Source organism: Oryza sativa, chromosome 12, assembly GCF_034140825.1.
Source record: "Oryza sativa Japonica Group chromosome 12, ASM3414082v1".
Taxonomy (NCBI): Eukaryota; Viridiplantae; Streptophyta; class Magnoliopsida; order Poales; family Poaceae; genus Oryza; species Oryza sativa.
In genome coordinates this window covers 2,251,077-2,267,242 of record NC_089046.1, presented here as the reverse complement: position 1 = coordinate 2,267,242, position 16,166 = coordinate 2,251,077, and the positions used below count along the sequence as shown (strand labels likewise).

Below are 16,166 nucleotides of genomic sequence, written 5' to 3'. Positions count from 1 at the left end.
CATGCGACCGTGGTGGCGGCGCGCGGCTGCCGAGCGGCGTGGTGGCGTGCGGCCGTGGTGGTGGGGCGCGGCGGCTGGCGTTCTCCCTCCTCCGCGTCAGAGGCGGCGACGACGGGCGTTCTGCTCCTCCACGTCAGAAGCGGTGATGGCTGGCGTTCTGCCGAGCAGCGCCGTCCCAGGCGTGGAGGCTGCTAGGCGACGTGCGGCCGTCGTGGCAGCGGTGCGCGTAGCCAAGCGGCACGGCGGCGGTGTTCCGGGCGCGGCGGCCGTGCCTCGCCGGTGTGAGCGCGAGCGGCCAGGCCTCGGTGGCTGGGCAACCGATGCCGCCGTGGTGGCCAGGTGGGGAGCGGCGGCCGGGCAATGGGAGCGCCGGCGGGTGGCACCGGAGCCAAAGCGGCAATGTTTCCGGCGTCGGCGCAGGCCCAGATGGTTGTGCTAAGGGAGCTGGCGGCGATAGGTCGTCTTCCTCGTTGCCGGTCAGCACCCTCACCCTTCCTAGAGCTCCTCCCCTTCTCTGTGGGGAGTTTCTAAGCTGGATTGAGGCGGCAGCTTGTTAGCGGGAGAAGCTCAGGCTGCTGAAGCAATGCCATCCAATCCCGGGTTCTCCTTCGGCCAGATCTGGCGAGGAGGCCGGCGGGTGGTGGAACGGAGAGGTCCTGGGCCAGTTCTCAGGGATGGTGGTTCGATGAAGCCGGCCGACAGAGGGGCGTCGGTCGGGTATGGCGGAAGCCATGTGCTGCCGATGTTCAGATGGTGGATTCGGATTGGGTGACGTACCATGGTGGTAGGGGGTTCCGAGCGAAAGCTTAGCCCAATTCTTTGGGCCAACAGTGACTTTGCCTTCGGGCATAGTAACCCTCTTGAGGGCACTGTTGAGGTATCCCTCCTCCCTCGGCAAGGAGCTCTGGGTGAAAACCTTGTCCAGTCTTTGGATGGATGACGTCGGCGTCTTTTGGCGTCGTGACCCTCGTGAGGGCGTTGTTTTGGAGTCTTCGTGTCGTAGTGGTGTCGTTAGCTCGGTGGCGATCGGTCTCGCATAGTGATGGCCGGTTCGGTGCTTGGCTTTCCTCTCTGTAGTGTGTGTTTGGACGGTTGACACATGGTTTGGGGCGTGTGCTCTGGTGCACATCCTTTCTCGACAGCCAGCTGTCGATGTAAAACGTACATCCTTTCTGCCAGCTGTCGATGTAAAACTTTTCTTGTAACTTTTTCTTTCCATCTTAATTACATTGAATGACCTTTGAATGACCTCCTTTGGTCATTCCGGCAATATAAATAGGCACAGCATTATGTTTTTTTTTCTTGTTAAATTGAACTGTTTCGTATGATTTTACATTTGAGTATTGATCATGTACGTTTGGTGGGAATGAATTTTGCATACTACCCCGGGTTTAAATATACGGCATCCTTAACTTCTTTTAATTTATTTTCGTTTTTTTAAAAAATATTTATATAAATTAGACAAATATAAAAAAGCATGCTAAAAGTACTTTTGATGGGTCATCTATTATCACTCTTTTCATTTTTACTTACCTAAGTAATTAAATAAACATTGTCGATCAAAGTTTAAGAAAAAAAATAAATAGTGCTGCATTTAGAAAGGGAGTGAGTGTGCTGTTCCTCCGATGAAAGCAAATGGATCCTTGACGTTGAGTGAAGGAATCCCTTGCATTCATAGGCAAACAATGCTTATTTCAAACTTCATTCGAAGGTAATTTGCAAAAGATAAAAACCTTCCCTTCAAGGTATTCCTAATGGACTAAAAGTTCTAAACATCAACGCAAATAAATAAATGAAATCAAGGGACGCCTTGTCGTTGTCGCCTACTCGCCTTGAGTAGAAACTATAGCATCAAGCCACATATTGTTCAAAAAAAGTGTACCCACAAGCAAAAGGTTAAAAGCTCTATACGAACCATAGCTCCAATGCTCACGAAGCACAAAAATGTCAGGAGTTTCTAACAACAATATTTGACACCGATTGCGTGCTGCACAACTCGAATTTCCAACCTACAGTACAAGATGGTCAATACTGCATAATTTTTCCAGTAAAACATGTCCTATCCCTACTCATCCTTGCGTTTGAACAGTTTAACAAGATAGCCAATTAAGGAGACCAGCCATCGCCAGAAGAGAACTAGGAAATTTGACGCCTTCGGTTTGGGTTCAGGCCTTGGCCCGAACAGACCTTTGTATAGCTCCTTTTGTTTCTGGTACAGAGCTTTATCCTGCTCCGCGAGCGACCGAAGCTCGCGCTGGATCTCCTTGTCTTCTGGAGAATACTTCTTGGCCTTCAGGAAGTCCTCCCTTGCTGATTCTGTTTGACCAAGTTCAGCTCTAGCTTTTCCTCGTCTGAACAACGCTTTCACGTTGTTTTCATCCTCTGACAACACCTGAAGAATGAGATTATGCAGTTGATCATGATCAGCAATTCTTTGATTCTTATTCAAATGGTCAATCAACAGGTCCGTGAATCAATACAAAACCAAAATCATGGTTGTTTTACACAAATGAGTTGGAAAAGATTACACAAGTACACTAAGATCAGAAGAGTGTCTTTCATGAAGAATCATGGACAAATATTTCTCCCTGCTTTAGCCATATGCCTGTTTTCCATATTTATTTTGCAAATTTTTAGTGTCTGAATGACAAATCAAATTCAGTTTTTTCTTGTGTTATACATGTAATGTTAAAGCATGAGTGTAAGAGTAAATTTTATGCAATGTAGAAGAATAACATACAATTGTACACTGTGCGATAGCTTCATCAAATCTCTTCAGTTTGATCAGGCATGCGGCCATGTTGAGATGGCAGGGATTTTTCACAGCTAAGGCCATGTCTCTGTACTTCCCAAACAATTGAAACATGAAATCATCCCCCATGTATGCAATTGCCTGTAAAGAAGAACAGCTAGGGGGATTATGATTGAGCATCTTACAATAGCTGAAGAATGACATCAGTAGACAACTAACCATTTCATATTGCTGCATAGCCTCCTCGAACTTCTTTTCTTTGAAATATTCATTGCCTTCAATCTTCCTCCTGTCTGCTGCTTCAATCCTTTCTTCCACTGTCATATCACTTCGGGCTTTTCCCTGTAGTTTTACATTATCTGTAAGCTTCCTAGGAACCTTTGGTTCACAAATATTTTTTTAAAAAAAATCAAAATCAAGGGTGATAAGAGGGATATTTATCCTACCTCTTTGACATCATCAAACCCAATAAGTTCAACTTCATATACAAGGTCTGCCATTGGAGGGACATTTGGGAATGAAAAGCTTCCTTCTTTCCCATAGCCAAGCTCCCAGTTAACATGTAACAATGCACGCTCCCCACTTCTCATGTTACTGACACCAATGCCTAAACCAGTCATTTCCTTTTTCTCTGTTGATGAGAAGAAAAAAAAAAGCTTCAAAGATTTATACTAAAGGCAAGTGTAATTGATGCTCACGTCTGTTCGTACAATACTACTCGGTTAGTTATCTAGTTACCCTGTCCAGCAGATTTATTGAGGCATGAAAAAGAGGAGGTAAAATTACTAGCAATAGAAATATCATACTTCGTCTTTAGCCTTTGCAAGGTGAGGCAAGTGGGAAAGTTACTGGTGGGAAAAGTTTTTTCCCCCTCAAAAACCTCATTTTGATTGGCATTATGGAACTATGTGATGCAAAGTAAGCTGTTTGAGTTCATGGAATTTACGGATGATATGCATATGTGCACAGAAAAGCTGAGGATAAAATAAAGGAATTAACTTTAGTGTTACCTTTTCCAAGTACTAGTTCAATTGAATGCTGTTCTTGCCAAGTATCCTCGAATTTGTGCGAAGAACCTTGAACCCATGCTCTATAGTGAACTGCAAGACAAAGATTGGGAAAAAAATAATTTGCAAAATCAGGTATAATATATTATCCTCATTCTAATCACAATCCTAAGCAAATGGAACAAACTGACTACTTATGGCATACTTACCAAAGCATGTGGCAAACCTTGAGGGTTTCTTGCCATGGCCTTCCTTGATGACTTGCTTTTTGACTTTATCATTAAGGACTTCCATATCAGAGGTAACCACAGGTGGAGCAGTGCCATCTTGAGGAGGCTCAGTATGCACAAAGGAAGTTTCTTCCACTGTTATCTCATCATCGCTAGCACCTAAACAACCAAAACACATGTTCAGACATAGTACTGAATTTCTTGAATAAGACAATTCACTGTTCTGTAGTGTGGCCATTTTATAAAGGAGATTCAAAGTACTGTGAACTACATCCAACATCAAACATTTGATGCGCCCCAGTTTTTTGGGGAATACACAAAAGGATTGCGCATCATTCGATGTGGGACTAACCCAACACGGAAGATATACTTACAGTTTTCTAGATGTGCGCCCATGGATACAGGAGTATTTACATCTGTTTTGCTTAGAAACACCATAGGCCAAAGGTCCCAGTGCTACACCATCTATGCCTATGTACTTATATGGTGTAGTGTCAACTACTCAATCAAGTAGCATAACCTAACCCTGTAAAGCATGAATCATGTGCCAAGAACAGCTAGGTTACTGTTTAGTTGGTACGTTACATAATTGCATTGCACTTGTATAAATCTTAGAGACTTTTAGCAACTCCAGAAAATTGGACAGATTTATCAGAACTAATTGTCGGTACTATCGTCAAAATCAACGGGATATGACATAATATGCTGTCATGCCATAATAATCCCGCCTAACTGCTTACAAACTACTCCAGTAGTATTGAAGTGCACACTCGATAGCACTTGATTCGAGCATTCGGGGTTCATTCGGCAAGGTGCAAACTGCAAAATGATTTGAATTTGAGATGAATTTGGCGTCCTCAAGAGACTGAATCTAGTTTAAACCCAAACCGGACATTTTACAACCAAAGGCGCCTAATTTTCCGAATCCCATAAAAAAGCACATATATGCTACGATTCCGCACGGGGATTCAAAACAACAGCCTGCCGAACCAACCGATCCAACTCACCACACCAAACACAAGACAGACACGCCCCCAGGGTGTAGGGAGTGCGAGAGAAAGCGGGAGACTCACTCACCGGAGGTAGAATCGGCGGCGGGTACCGGGGCCGGATCTTCTTCCAGCACGGCCATCGGTGCGGGACGGCGGGCAGGCGGCTGGTCCGCGGATTTGGAGGCGGATGGCTCGAGGAGACGAGAGCTTAGCTCGGCACTTCACCGGGGGATCGTGCAGCGCGACGACGTGGTGTTCCCTCTTCACTTTCACTTGGGTGGTCCATCCAGTCCAAGGACGGCAGCGAAGACAGAGAGGTGGATGAGAGAGATGACGAGCCGCATTCGTACCTTCGTGGGCTTCATTCAACTTCTAACTCGTTGCCAAGCCCAACTACTCAGTATGGTCCATGTGCTACTATGGATCTGTTTGTTGAATTTTTGTTATATTTTTTTGACCTTTTTTATTTTTAATTTTAAAAATAAACCCTTCCAAAAACTTATTTTCAAAATCTGAACATTTAGGCCACGCTCTGGAGTGGCAAAACAACACTGACACACCACCTGCAGCGCCGTGACAATCTTGTAATATCATGACAGCGAGAGCAGTGTGATCAGATAACGTTGTTACGCTAGCAAGACCGGCATGGCCAAATAACACTGTCATGATAGTGAGACCGGTGTGGTAGTATTATTTTGCCACGCTAGTTCGACTGGCATGGCCAAAAAGATTATATCTTGAAAATAAGTTTGGAAGGGTTTATTTTTAAAATTATAGATTAAAAATGTTTCAAAAATAAAAAAAATTATTTGGAAGCTTAAGATCATGAGAAAATAGCTGGTTTATAGGGATCTGTAGAAACTCCCAAAACAATGGTCACAAGAAAATTAGAATTGAAAAAAAATGATACAAGAAAAATAGAAAACAGAACTATTCACGTGAAATTTCGATTGGAAACCAATAATATGACCACATGGGTTAATGCTTACAACTATGCAAATTGTGAACGCTATGGGACAAACAGAAACATAACCAAATGAGGTAGTTAGTGTTAAGTATGCGATAGTCAAGAATATAGGGATAAGAAATACTAGGATACAAATTAATCCATTCCAGTAAGAAATATAGTAACTACCGGATTACGGTTTGAGAAGACAGTAAACCAAGAAAACGGTCGATAAAATAGCAAGACTATATCTTTTTTTTCCCCATTTCTGCTTCTCATGATTTCTCATGGTTACCCTGCAACACTTTTAGTTTTTCACCCCTAATTATCACCGTCAACGCCCGCTAGACGGGGCAGGGACAACCGGACAAGACAACCAAGCGTAATAATACTACCAAACAACGAACATGCAGAGATAAACCAAAATTAAGCGGAGTCTGCTACATGTGCGCTCACAAATGAGAAGTCAGAACCATATGCGTCAGCAAACAAATTCTTCAAATTACATAGTAGTACACAACTGAAACAAGCTGCCCATTTCGCAGCTGCTATATATTTACACCAATCATTCTGTATGAAACACACAAATCACCGTCATAATACAGGCTAAGCTATTGTTACCATGACCGGATATACACTTGGATGTAGAGGTTGCAATGATTTTCACTATCGGAAAAAAAAAAAGAGCTACTGTTACCTTTGCCCAGCTCTTTTCGCTAACCTCCGCAATTGAAAATCACAGCACAGTGGTGCAGCTTAACTTCTTGCCAACCAAACTGTACTAATGTACTACCAAAAATGTGTCCTCCCCAGCTCAGCTACCTAGCTTATGAGTTATGAAAGCTTTGCTTCAGTAAGAGAGGACATGGCCATCCAGCAGTACTCCTTTGGCTTTTATCACCCAGTGTTGAGTCTTTTAGCTCCCACACTTGAAACATTGTGGGGCATCACCATCTTTCTTCTCAAGAACAAGGCATAGAGGAGTTCATTCCATGCATCAGGGACACCAGGCAGGCACCAGTGGCTGCAATCCTGCCTGTGATGAGATGCAGGCCCTGAAGGACTCAGGTACACCGAGAGGTGCCCGTCTTTACGCAGAGCTGTCATCTGAGTCACATTCAGTATATCCAGCCCGACAAGCTTGGTCGTGATGCTGTTCCCCAGTACATGATTTATGGGTTCAAGCAGGTCAGCCCACGGTTCCAGCGATTTAATTGGAGTTACATCTGGTAGAGTTTCCAAGTGGCAGGTCCCTCCAGTCTTCCAGTCACCACCTCTGTAAGAAATATCTAATCTAGTTAAAGAAATAGTTTGACTGAATATTTGAAAGATACTATGATGTTTGTTCACAAGTCCAACAATAAATACCATCAGCATTGTTTCATGATGCTAACAATATATTGGCACAATTCACATAAAACAATGAAACAATGTATGGTCAAAAGCATCTGATATCATTCGATACAACATACACAATCAATCAAGACTGTCAAATAATGTTTGAGCAAGGAATTAAAACCAAGGGAAACACTCACTATTTGAGTAATTAGAGTTGGTGATTCACAGACCTGAAATGCACAGGAGCATATGTACGGAAGATGATCTGGGTCTTGTTTGTGTTAACTTCATTGCGAAGCCAATGAAACAATGTCTGCATGGATCTTTGGTAAGCATCTCTAACAGTCATCTCCATTTTGACCTCGTTGCCTTCTTGGAAATAGGCGCCACTGGTGCAAGACATAACAGTAAGAATAGCATGATCTCTCAGCCATAAGACATTAAGTAGAGAATGCTGTTCAGTCAATAGAATTCAAACATTTATGCTTACCCTTTGATTGTTTTCTCATGGTTCCACCAGTGCCCCGTGTTAAAGATCAAAAGATCAGCATCCTTCCACTTACCCCGGCCAGACATCCAATCCATGGCATCTACTCTAATTGTATATTTTACGACTGCAGGGGCTCCAGCTGGTGCACGACCTTGAAGGACTATGAAAGGAGACCTGTAATACTCCACAGTGCAATTGTACTCTCTAAACTTGAAAATTAAGAAACCCATGTGTTTTGTAATAGGATTCCCATTAACTTCAAAGATGGAGCTCTTGTCAGGAACAGCAGCAGCGAGCATACAAAGCAGAGACTCCCATTGGTTTCTTGCAATCGAATCCCCAACAAATACAACTCTTCTGTTTCTGAGTTTCTCTAGCATATTTCTGGCATTAAATCTAAGAAACAGAAAAGGAGACGAAATTAGAGTGAGACACCAGCATTGCTAATATGGGCATTTGAATTTATTGATAATGGTACATCTCAGTCCACAGGTATCAAGGGAGTACCATACAAGGTCACAAAATAATGAACTTACAAGGTCACAAGCATGCTCTTTCCTTATAAAATAATTCACTGAGAAATCAAAAGGCATGCAATACATTAAAAAACATAAGTACAACGAGATTATGCTTCTAACAAAAAAATGCGAGTCCTTTTACATGGTACTATGTAACACATCCCTAATGTTATAATATTCCACCTTTGCAAAATTTCATACAATTAGCACTTATGAAGGATGACAAACTTACCCTCCAAGTATAGCTACTGACATTTATGGTGACAAGAATCAAGATTAAATATTCTTTTCAAAAGGTAGAAATCTAATCTTGGAACCACTTTACTTTTCCAAATTGAATCAAGCAACCACTTAACTGCAACAAAGGCAGTTAGAACACAACAAAACAGAGCCCTCAACAATTAACAGGACAAGACCACCTCTCCATCGAAGGTAAAGATGATTGCAACAGCATGACAGTCGCAGATCAAGTAAACAATACTGATTTAATAAAATATATCTTCTGCAGGACTAAGCAATAACCATACGGGTAACATTGTTTCCTACTTTTGTAATCATGTGGGAAGCAAAAGGGCATCGAATTTCCAATCGTGGCGCACAGTTCCAAAGTGGAGTTGGTCGTTGACAGCATCATGATCATCCCATGTTCCAATAATCTAATTTTAACCAGGGTGAAGATTGTAAAATGCACGCCCACTGATCCAATCTCAGCAAGAATATCCCACTGGAAGATTGAAGTCAGAAGCACTAACCCAAACTTAATCCTCATCATGCCAGCAGAGCAGCATGTTTGGGTTCTAGATTCAACCCAAGTTTATTTAAGTCCGTCTTAATTTCTTTGCCTTTATAAGTTAACACTCAAGTTGTAGAACATTCCAGCAGACAAAATTAAGTAGCACGGTCTCCAATCCACATCTCCTTAATTAATTTATACTAATCAATTAATCATTCGCCATCTCCGCACCGTTCTAGATGCTTGGATTGCAGCAAGAGATCTCATTAAAGATTTCTTCATTGATCTTCGTCAAGCTCTCGAAGTAAACATTTACTAAAATCGATTTCTATCTAAACCTCCAAACTCGCCACCCCAATCCAACAATGGAATCAATGGAAGCATAATATGCAAGAGTACCAAAGATGAGAGGAAGAAGTAGAAATCGATGGAAGAGGAGGAAGCAAACCCAACCTGGGGAGATCGCAGCGGGAGGGGCGCCATCGCCACTTGGTGTAGGAGTCGTCGGGGCGGCCGTTCTCGGAGCAGCGGAAGCCGACGTCGAGGAAGGGGCAATCCCTGGAGGCGTAGAGCGGGTAGCCGTCGTCCCACACCCACTCCCCGTCGAACAGGTCGCACTCCTCGCCTCCGCCGCCTCCGCCGGCGCCGCCGCCGCGGGGCTCCTCGATGGAGACCCCGCCGCTGAGGAGCTTCTTGGGCGCCGCCAGCGCCGAGCCGACGGCGGCCGAGCAGCGGAGCGAGGCGGCGCACACGAGCAGGAGCAGCGCGGCGGCGGCGGCCAGCATCGCGACCAGCCCCGCCGCCCCGGCCTTCTCCAGCGGCCTCCTCATCACCCCCCGCGCCAGCCGCTTCGCCGCCGACGTCGACCCCACCATCATCGCATCGATCGATCCCCCCACCGACGAAGCAGTAGCACCGGCACTAGTAGTACCACTACTACTACCTGTATACTACCTCGCCATGGCCATGGAGCTTACGCGCGCGGGAGGAGGGGAGACGAGACGAGGTGGCGGAGAGGAGGAGGAGACGGAGACACCTCGAGGGAGAAGACGAGGAGGTATTTATGAGGAGGTCATTTGAAAGGGAAATGCACGGAGTTTGGCTGCTTCCAATTGGACGGAAAGCAATGTGATTACTATTTCCCTATTTCATAATATATAAGTTATTATAGCATTTCTTACATTTATATTAATATTAATGACTTACATTGTAAAATGGAGGGAGTAGTACTCCTCTCCATCCTATAAAAAAAACTACTTAACCTAATATTGAAAGAAAAATTTTCTAATACAACAAATCAGAACAGATAGAAACTCATCCAATACTAAATTATTTTTCCAATACAACAAATCAGAACGGATAGAAACTCATCCAATACTAAATTATTTTTTTTAAAGTAGAACTTAACCTATTACTAATATAATATCGTTTCGATTCAGGAAATATTATATTTTATAGTAGATTAATATATTTTTGAGACGAAGTAAGTACAAATTAGTAGTGTGGTTTGTGGCAATTGTGTTGTGCGTGTGGAGAGGGGAAGGAAGAAGTGGATGGGAGGGGGAGGGTTGAAGTTGAGGTGTGGGGCCTATAAATTCGGCTGTGTTTGGAGGGGTTAAGTATGAGTCAAGTCAAGCACGATCTATCCCTCGGTCATCAAAAAATACTTGCTTTAGGTCGAGCGCAAGTTAAATTTGATTACCATCTGTCTAATATAATGTCAAAAGATGTACTGGTATTTTATTTTAAAAAAACTTTGTTTAATTTTAGGCCGCTACCTTTTAACCACATCGATCATTTTCGATCGGGGCAGTTGCTAAACCATTTTCACACAAGCTTCATTGTCCTTGTTGGCTTGTGAAAAATCTAGAACTCTATTTTTTGACTACAGAGAGTACGTCTACTTGTGTGATGGTAACGATTCCTTTTGGTCCTTCCCACGTTTTGTTTTTAACTGCGTTGTTAGACTGTATTGCGTATAGATTGTGACAACCATCGAGTTTGTAATCAAAGATAATTGATTTTGGTGGGGATTAGTAGTAGTAGTGTGGGTTGGGGCAAAGAATGATGCATCGAAAGATGATGAGGGTGTTACGAAAGCAAGGTTGTTGGCTTGTCCTTGTACGCAACGCAAACGCAATCAAGTTTAATCCACCTGGTCATCTCGATAACAGCAAATACACTACTAAACGAGCCATGATCCAAAACCAATCTTTTTTTTTTTTTGGAATAAGTTCACCAGAGGTTCCTCAACTTAACAACGAGATTTTTTAAAATCCCTCAATTACAAAACTAGAAATATTCATTCCTAAACTCACTCAAACCGTTCACCGGAGGTCCCATGACAGTATTTGCACCTGGTTTTATTGACGTGGCATCCTAGTCAGAAAAAAAATAATAATAATATGTGGGGCCCACATGTAAGTGAGAGAAAAATGTGGGGTCAATAATCCAGTCAGCAATCTTCTTCTCAGTCGCCGTTTTCTTTGCCACGGATGGGGAGCGGTAGTGGCTCGCGGCCGGAGGCAGGCGGAGCGGCGGGCAACCGCGGCGGTGGCGGGCGAGCGACGGCTCTGGGCACGGGAGGAGCAAAGGGGCGGGTGAGCGGCGACCGCGGAGCATCGGCGGTGGTAGGCGAGCGCGGCTGCGGAGCATCGGCGTTGGCGGCGGCAAGCGGTGGGCAAGTGTGGCAGCGGGCGAGCGGCGGCTCCGGGTCGCCGCCATCAGAGTTAATACCGAGGGAGAAGGAGGGTACGTTGGGAGCCTCATAACTTCGCCGTTGCTCCTCCCGGCGGCGCTCCTTATCGCCGTCGCTGTCGGAGTCGATGCCGAGAAAGAAGGATGGCGCATCGGGAGCCTCATAACGCTTTTGTTCCTCCCCTCCATTGCCGCCGTCGGTGAGGTGGGACTCGTCGCCGTCGCCCTCGAAATCGATTTCGGCAGAGGGGGGACCGGCGGCGGACGAGCGCGATAGAGGGGAGAGCGGCGGCGAGCAAGCGCGGAAGAGGGGGGACCGGCGGCGGGGCGGAGCGGCCGGAATAGGCCGGCAGAGGGGGGACGGCGGCGGCGCCTGCGATGCCTCCGCCGACTCCGCACCGAGTCGAGCGTGCACCGTCTCTCTCCCCTCTCCCACCATCGCCGCCCCTACTCATCGCCGTCGCCGGCGTCTGCATCGGCCTCTTATCCGCCGCCGAGCTCGCCATCGCGCCAGCCGTCTCTTTCCCCCTCTCCCGCCGCCGCAGCCCCTGCTCCGCCGCCGGCCGCCTCACATCGAGTCTACCACCGCGCCTACTCAAGAGAAGGAGAGAAGAGAAGAGAAAAAGAAAAGAAAGAGAGATGTGGGGCTACATCATTTTCTCTCACTTACATGTGGGCCCCCACATATTTATTTTTTTATTTTTTGCTGACTAGGATGCCACGTCAGCAAAACCGGGAGCAAATACTACCATGGGACCTCCAGTGAACGGTTTGAGTGAGTTTAGGGGTGAACATTTCTAGTTTTATAGTTGAGGGATCTCAAAATAATCTCGCTGTTAAGTTGAGGGACCTCCGGTGAACTTATTCCTTTTTTTTTGGGCCAAAGCCTTGTCCCTACACAAGCCTAGTTAGTTAGCCTAGGAAAAGTACACCGAAGGTCCATCAACTTGTAATCGGGTTACAAAATCACCCCCAACCACAAAACCGTTCATTTTAGGTACCGTTCATTTTAGGTTCCTCGGTGGTTTTGACCCGGTTTTATCCAACGTGGCGGCTGAGTCAGCGTGGGGAGGAGGCCTGCATGTCAGACAGTCCACGTCAGCCACTTCTTACCCTCCCTTTCAACTCACTTCCTCTCTCCTCTCCTCTCCACGTCGATGGCCGGCGGAGAGCAGCCAGGGCGCGACAGGACAGTGTGACGAGCGCGGTCGTCGGTGCAACAGAGGAGCACGTCGCGGTCGAGCGCCGCCATGGCCTCCCTTGTCTCTGACGCGCCTTCATCACCGCTATGGCCTCCCTTGTCTTCACCGCGTAGAGCGAGGAGCGTGCGGGCGAAGTGATGCACGAGGCGGTCACTAACCTCGCCCCGAGGGCCGGCGGCGGCAAGCACGGCATCCGCGACACGGCGTGCCCCATCGAAGTCCCCCCGGTCGACGAGGTCAGAGCACGCGAGCTCTGCAGAGGTTGGTCGGCTGGTGGGGAGGAGGCCTGCGAGGTGAGGCGGAACCGTCGGCGAAGTCCTGTAAGCCATCGCAGCCCACCACCGCCACACCCTCGCTCCTGCACGCGGCAGGACGCTCGTCCGCACGGCCTGCCAGGACCCGACCAGCGCGAGGATGCCGTGCAGTTGCTCCCCTGCTGGACGCCGCCCGCTGCAGATCTGGCGCCCGCGCCTCAACGGCGGCGGTGTTGGGGAGGCCCTCCTGCTCCGGCGGCGTGGGAGGACGAGGCGGAGGCGGATGGCGCCGACGGGGAGAGGAAGGATGCCGCCGTCGTCATCCATGGCCGCACGTGGAGAGACGATGGAGGCTGGCGGTGTGGGAGGGCAAGCACGGGTTGACGAGGCGGAGGCAGATGGCGCCAACAGGGAGAGGGAGGTCGCCGCCGTCGTCATCCATGTCCGCACTTGGAGAGACGATGGAGGCTGGCGGCATGGGTGGACGAGGCGGAGGCGGATGGCGCCGACGGGGAGAGGGAAGTCGCCGCCGTCGTCATCCATGGCGACACGTGGAAAGGCGACGGAGGCCGGCGGCGTGGGAGGGCGGGCGCGGGAGGACGAGGCGGATGCGGATGGTGCCGACGGGGAGCGCGAGGACGTCCTGCTCCCACATCGTCGCGGCTGCCGCCGGTCGCCGGCCTCCCGACATCCTCCTCTCCTGCCTGGCGCCCTCGCCCCGCCGGCCGTCTTGCTCGGATTGAGAAGAAAAGGTGAGAGAGGAGGAAGGGGGAGAAGAGGTGAAAGAGAGTGATGACGTGAACAACCTGACATGTGGGGCCCACGTGGGTCCCACGCTGACTCAGCCATCACGTCGGACAAAACTGGGGTCAAAACCACCGAGGGACCTAAAATGAACGATTTTGTAAGATGAGGGATGTCATATATCTGATTTTGTGGTTGGGGACGATTTTGTAACTCGATTGCAAGTTGAGGGGCCTTCGGTGTACTTTTTCCGTTAGCCTACTCAGACCCAGTCACTTCTGGGCCAGGCCGTGATACCATAGCCTTCTTATGGGCCGTATAAGCCCAAACACTGCCTCCTCGTGGGCCTATTGGGCTAATACTCCAAGGCCCAACTAGCTCCCACTCCATCAGTCCACAAGTCACCATTTCACCAACCACCTCGAGTAGGTAACCGGCGGCGGCAGTTTGACGGCGGGCGCCGTGCCAACTCCGGCGTCCTCCTGCCGCCACCGCAGTTCGACACCTCCGCCCATCCACGACGAGACACAGGTATACGGCGCTATTCCTCTCCACCCCAGTAACCACAGATTGGGAGCAGATCACACGAAGGAATTGTGTGAAAGGACTGGACAAATTTGTTTCTTCGTCAGGCTTGAGAGTTCAGAAGCAGGTGAGAACACTTGTATAGTTTCTACGACCTCTTCTTCTTCTTTACCGGAATCATCAGGGATCAAGGATTTTGTCTGCATCACGGCTGTACATTGATGAATCCAATTGCACTAGTCCATGTCTCTCTAAAGTCAGGCCATGAAATGCCATCACGCTTGAGAATCTAGCAACTTTTGCTTTGCTAGCTATCTATCCAGTCCAGGGTACGTGGAGTAGTTGGTTGGCCTTTCTATCATCTTTTAATTCGCTGCCATGACGGTTGAGGTAGACAGCATTCTATCTGCACCTGCATTATTGTTGATCCCTTTCTCGTCGTTTTTTTGGTTTTGTTTTGTTAGAGCAGGTAAAACAGCAAACTATAAATCAGATATAACCACATATCAAAAAGAAAAAAGAAGAGAGAGAAGAAAGCAGGCTACAGATTTGTAGCCGGCTGCAACACAGACTTCAAAACGTTATGTGTGTATGAGAGGTAGGACCGGGCATTAATGGTGTAGTATATTTTTATAATTAACTATTATAAGAATAGACTATTAGATTAGCTATAGATGATTTGGAGTCAGTAGCTGGCTATACTATTAAACTTGCTCTTATCTTTCTATCTTTTTGACCTTTTAGCAGCCAGTTGAAGCTAGACATGTTCACCCATAAGCATGTGAAAATGGAAATAATAAATTAAACAATAGGACTAATGTAAAGGTGTCCAATTATAAAATGATATGCAAAATCATCTAAGTTTCCGTAACCGCAGCCACCTTGGAAGAATCGTGGACTAGGAATAGAGTATTTGTCTGATTTGGACTTTGGAAACTATGGGCACATATACCGTTCCACGCATAGTTCCCCCGAGATGATCGCATAAGATGCATCGTCCAAGTATGAATCAAGAACAAACTAATTAGAGCCATTTTGGTTTGAAGTTAAAATACACCCCTACCAAATTATTGGCACTTTAAATAGTATTTTGGTTAGTGTTTGGTTTTGCTACTAAAATGTGACAATAACATATATAACTTGCCAAAACTTGGGCCATAACAAAAGTTTGCTTAGGTTTTGGCATGGTGGCAAACCATGCAAATTCTAAGGAATCACATTAAAGAGGCTTAGTGCTCCCTGAAAAGGTGCTCACTTCATTCTATTTTACCTGTTGTTTTAGGACATGTTATATACGTTAATTTGATCATTGTCTTTTTGACTATATATTCAATAAATATTATATAACTGCATGAAAATATCTTTATTGATAAATCTTTTTTTAATGAACGCAAAAGATTTGCTTCCATTAAGCAAAGACAAAAAAAACAGTCTTCTGATAAATTATGTCATGTCTTTTTCACATATTAATTTTTAAAGTAAATTTCACAAAACTACAGATATTTGACTAAATTATCACAAAACTATAGATTTAAGGTGATTTATCACAAAACTACAGATTTAACAATAAATTTATCAGAAAACTATAGATTTTAGGCTAAGTATCGCTAAACTATGGATTTACTAATGAAATTATCACAAAACTATATATTTTGGGTTCAAATCCTTAGCACTAATGCTATGTTTGAGTTATATATATCTAAGTTTTGTGATTAAATTGATATTAAATATGTAATTC

General features: G+C 46.0%; 3 protein-coding genes across 3 annotated transcripts; all 3 read right to left on the bottom strand.

Annotated features, from left to right (window-relative positions):
* Positions 1-1,879: 1,879 nt before the first annotated feature.
* On the bottom strand, positions 1,880-5,283 carry LOC4351491 (peptidyl-prolyl cis-trans isomerase FKBP42). Its single transcript, XM_015763134.3, has 7 exons — positions 5,067-5,283; positions 3,969-4,148; positions 3,763-3,852; positions 3,199-3,383; positions 2,972-3,094; positions 2,741-2,893; positions 1,880-2,392 (listed from the first exon to the last, which is right to left on the bottom strand). The coding sequence occupies exons 1-7, from the start codon at positions 5,119-5,121 to the stop codon at positions 2,066-2,068; spliced, it is 1,113 nt and encodes a 370-aa protein (XP_015618620.1). The 5' UTR covers positions 5,122-5,283; the 3' UTR covers positions 1,880-2,065.
* Positions 5,284-6,404: 1,121 nt separating this feature from the next.
* On the bottom strand, positions 6,405-10,040 carry LOC4351490 (protein trichome birefringence-like 11). The gene is made up of 4 exons (XM_015762854.3): positions 9,460-10,040; positions 7,756-8,151; positions 7,496-7,654; positions 6,405-7,203 (listed from the first exon to the last, which is right to left on the bottom strand). The coding sequence occupies exons 1-4, from the start codon at positions 9,882-9,884 to the stop codon at positions 6,825-6,827; spliced, it is 1,359 nt and encodes a 452-aa protein (XP_015618340.1). The 5' UTR covers positions 9,885-10,040; the 3' UTR covers positions 6,405-6,824.
* Positions 10,041-12,504: 2,464 nt separating this feature from the next.
* On the bottom strand, positions 12,505-14,625 carry LOC4351489 (uncharacterized). The gene has a single exon (XM_015763478.3). It carries the CDS (start codon positions 14,006-14,008, stop codon positions 12,830-12,832), a length of 1,179 nt encoding a protein of 392 aa, XP_015618964.2. The 5' UTR covers positions 14,009-14,625; the 3' UTR covers positions 12,505-12,829.
* Between the last annotated feature and the right edge of the window lie 1,541 nt (positions 14,626-16,166).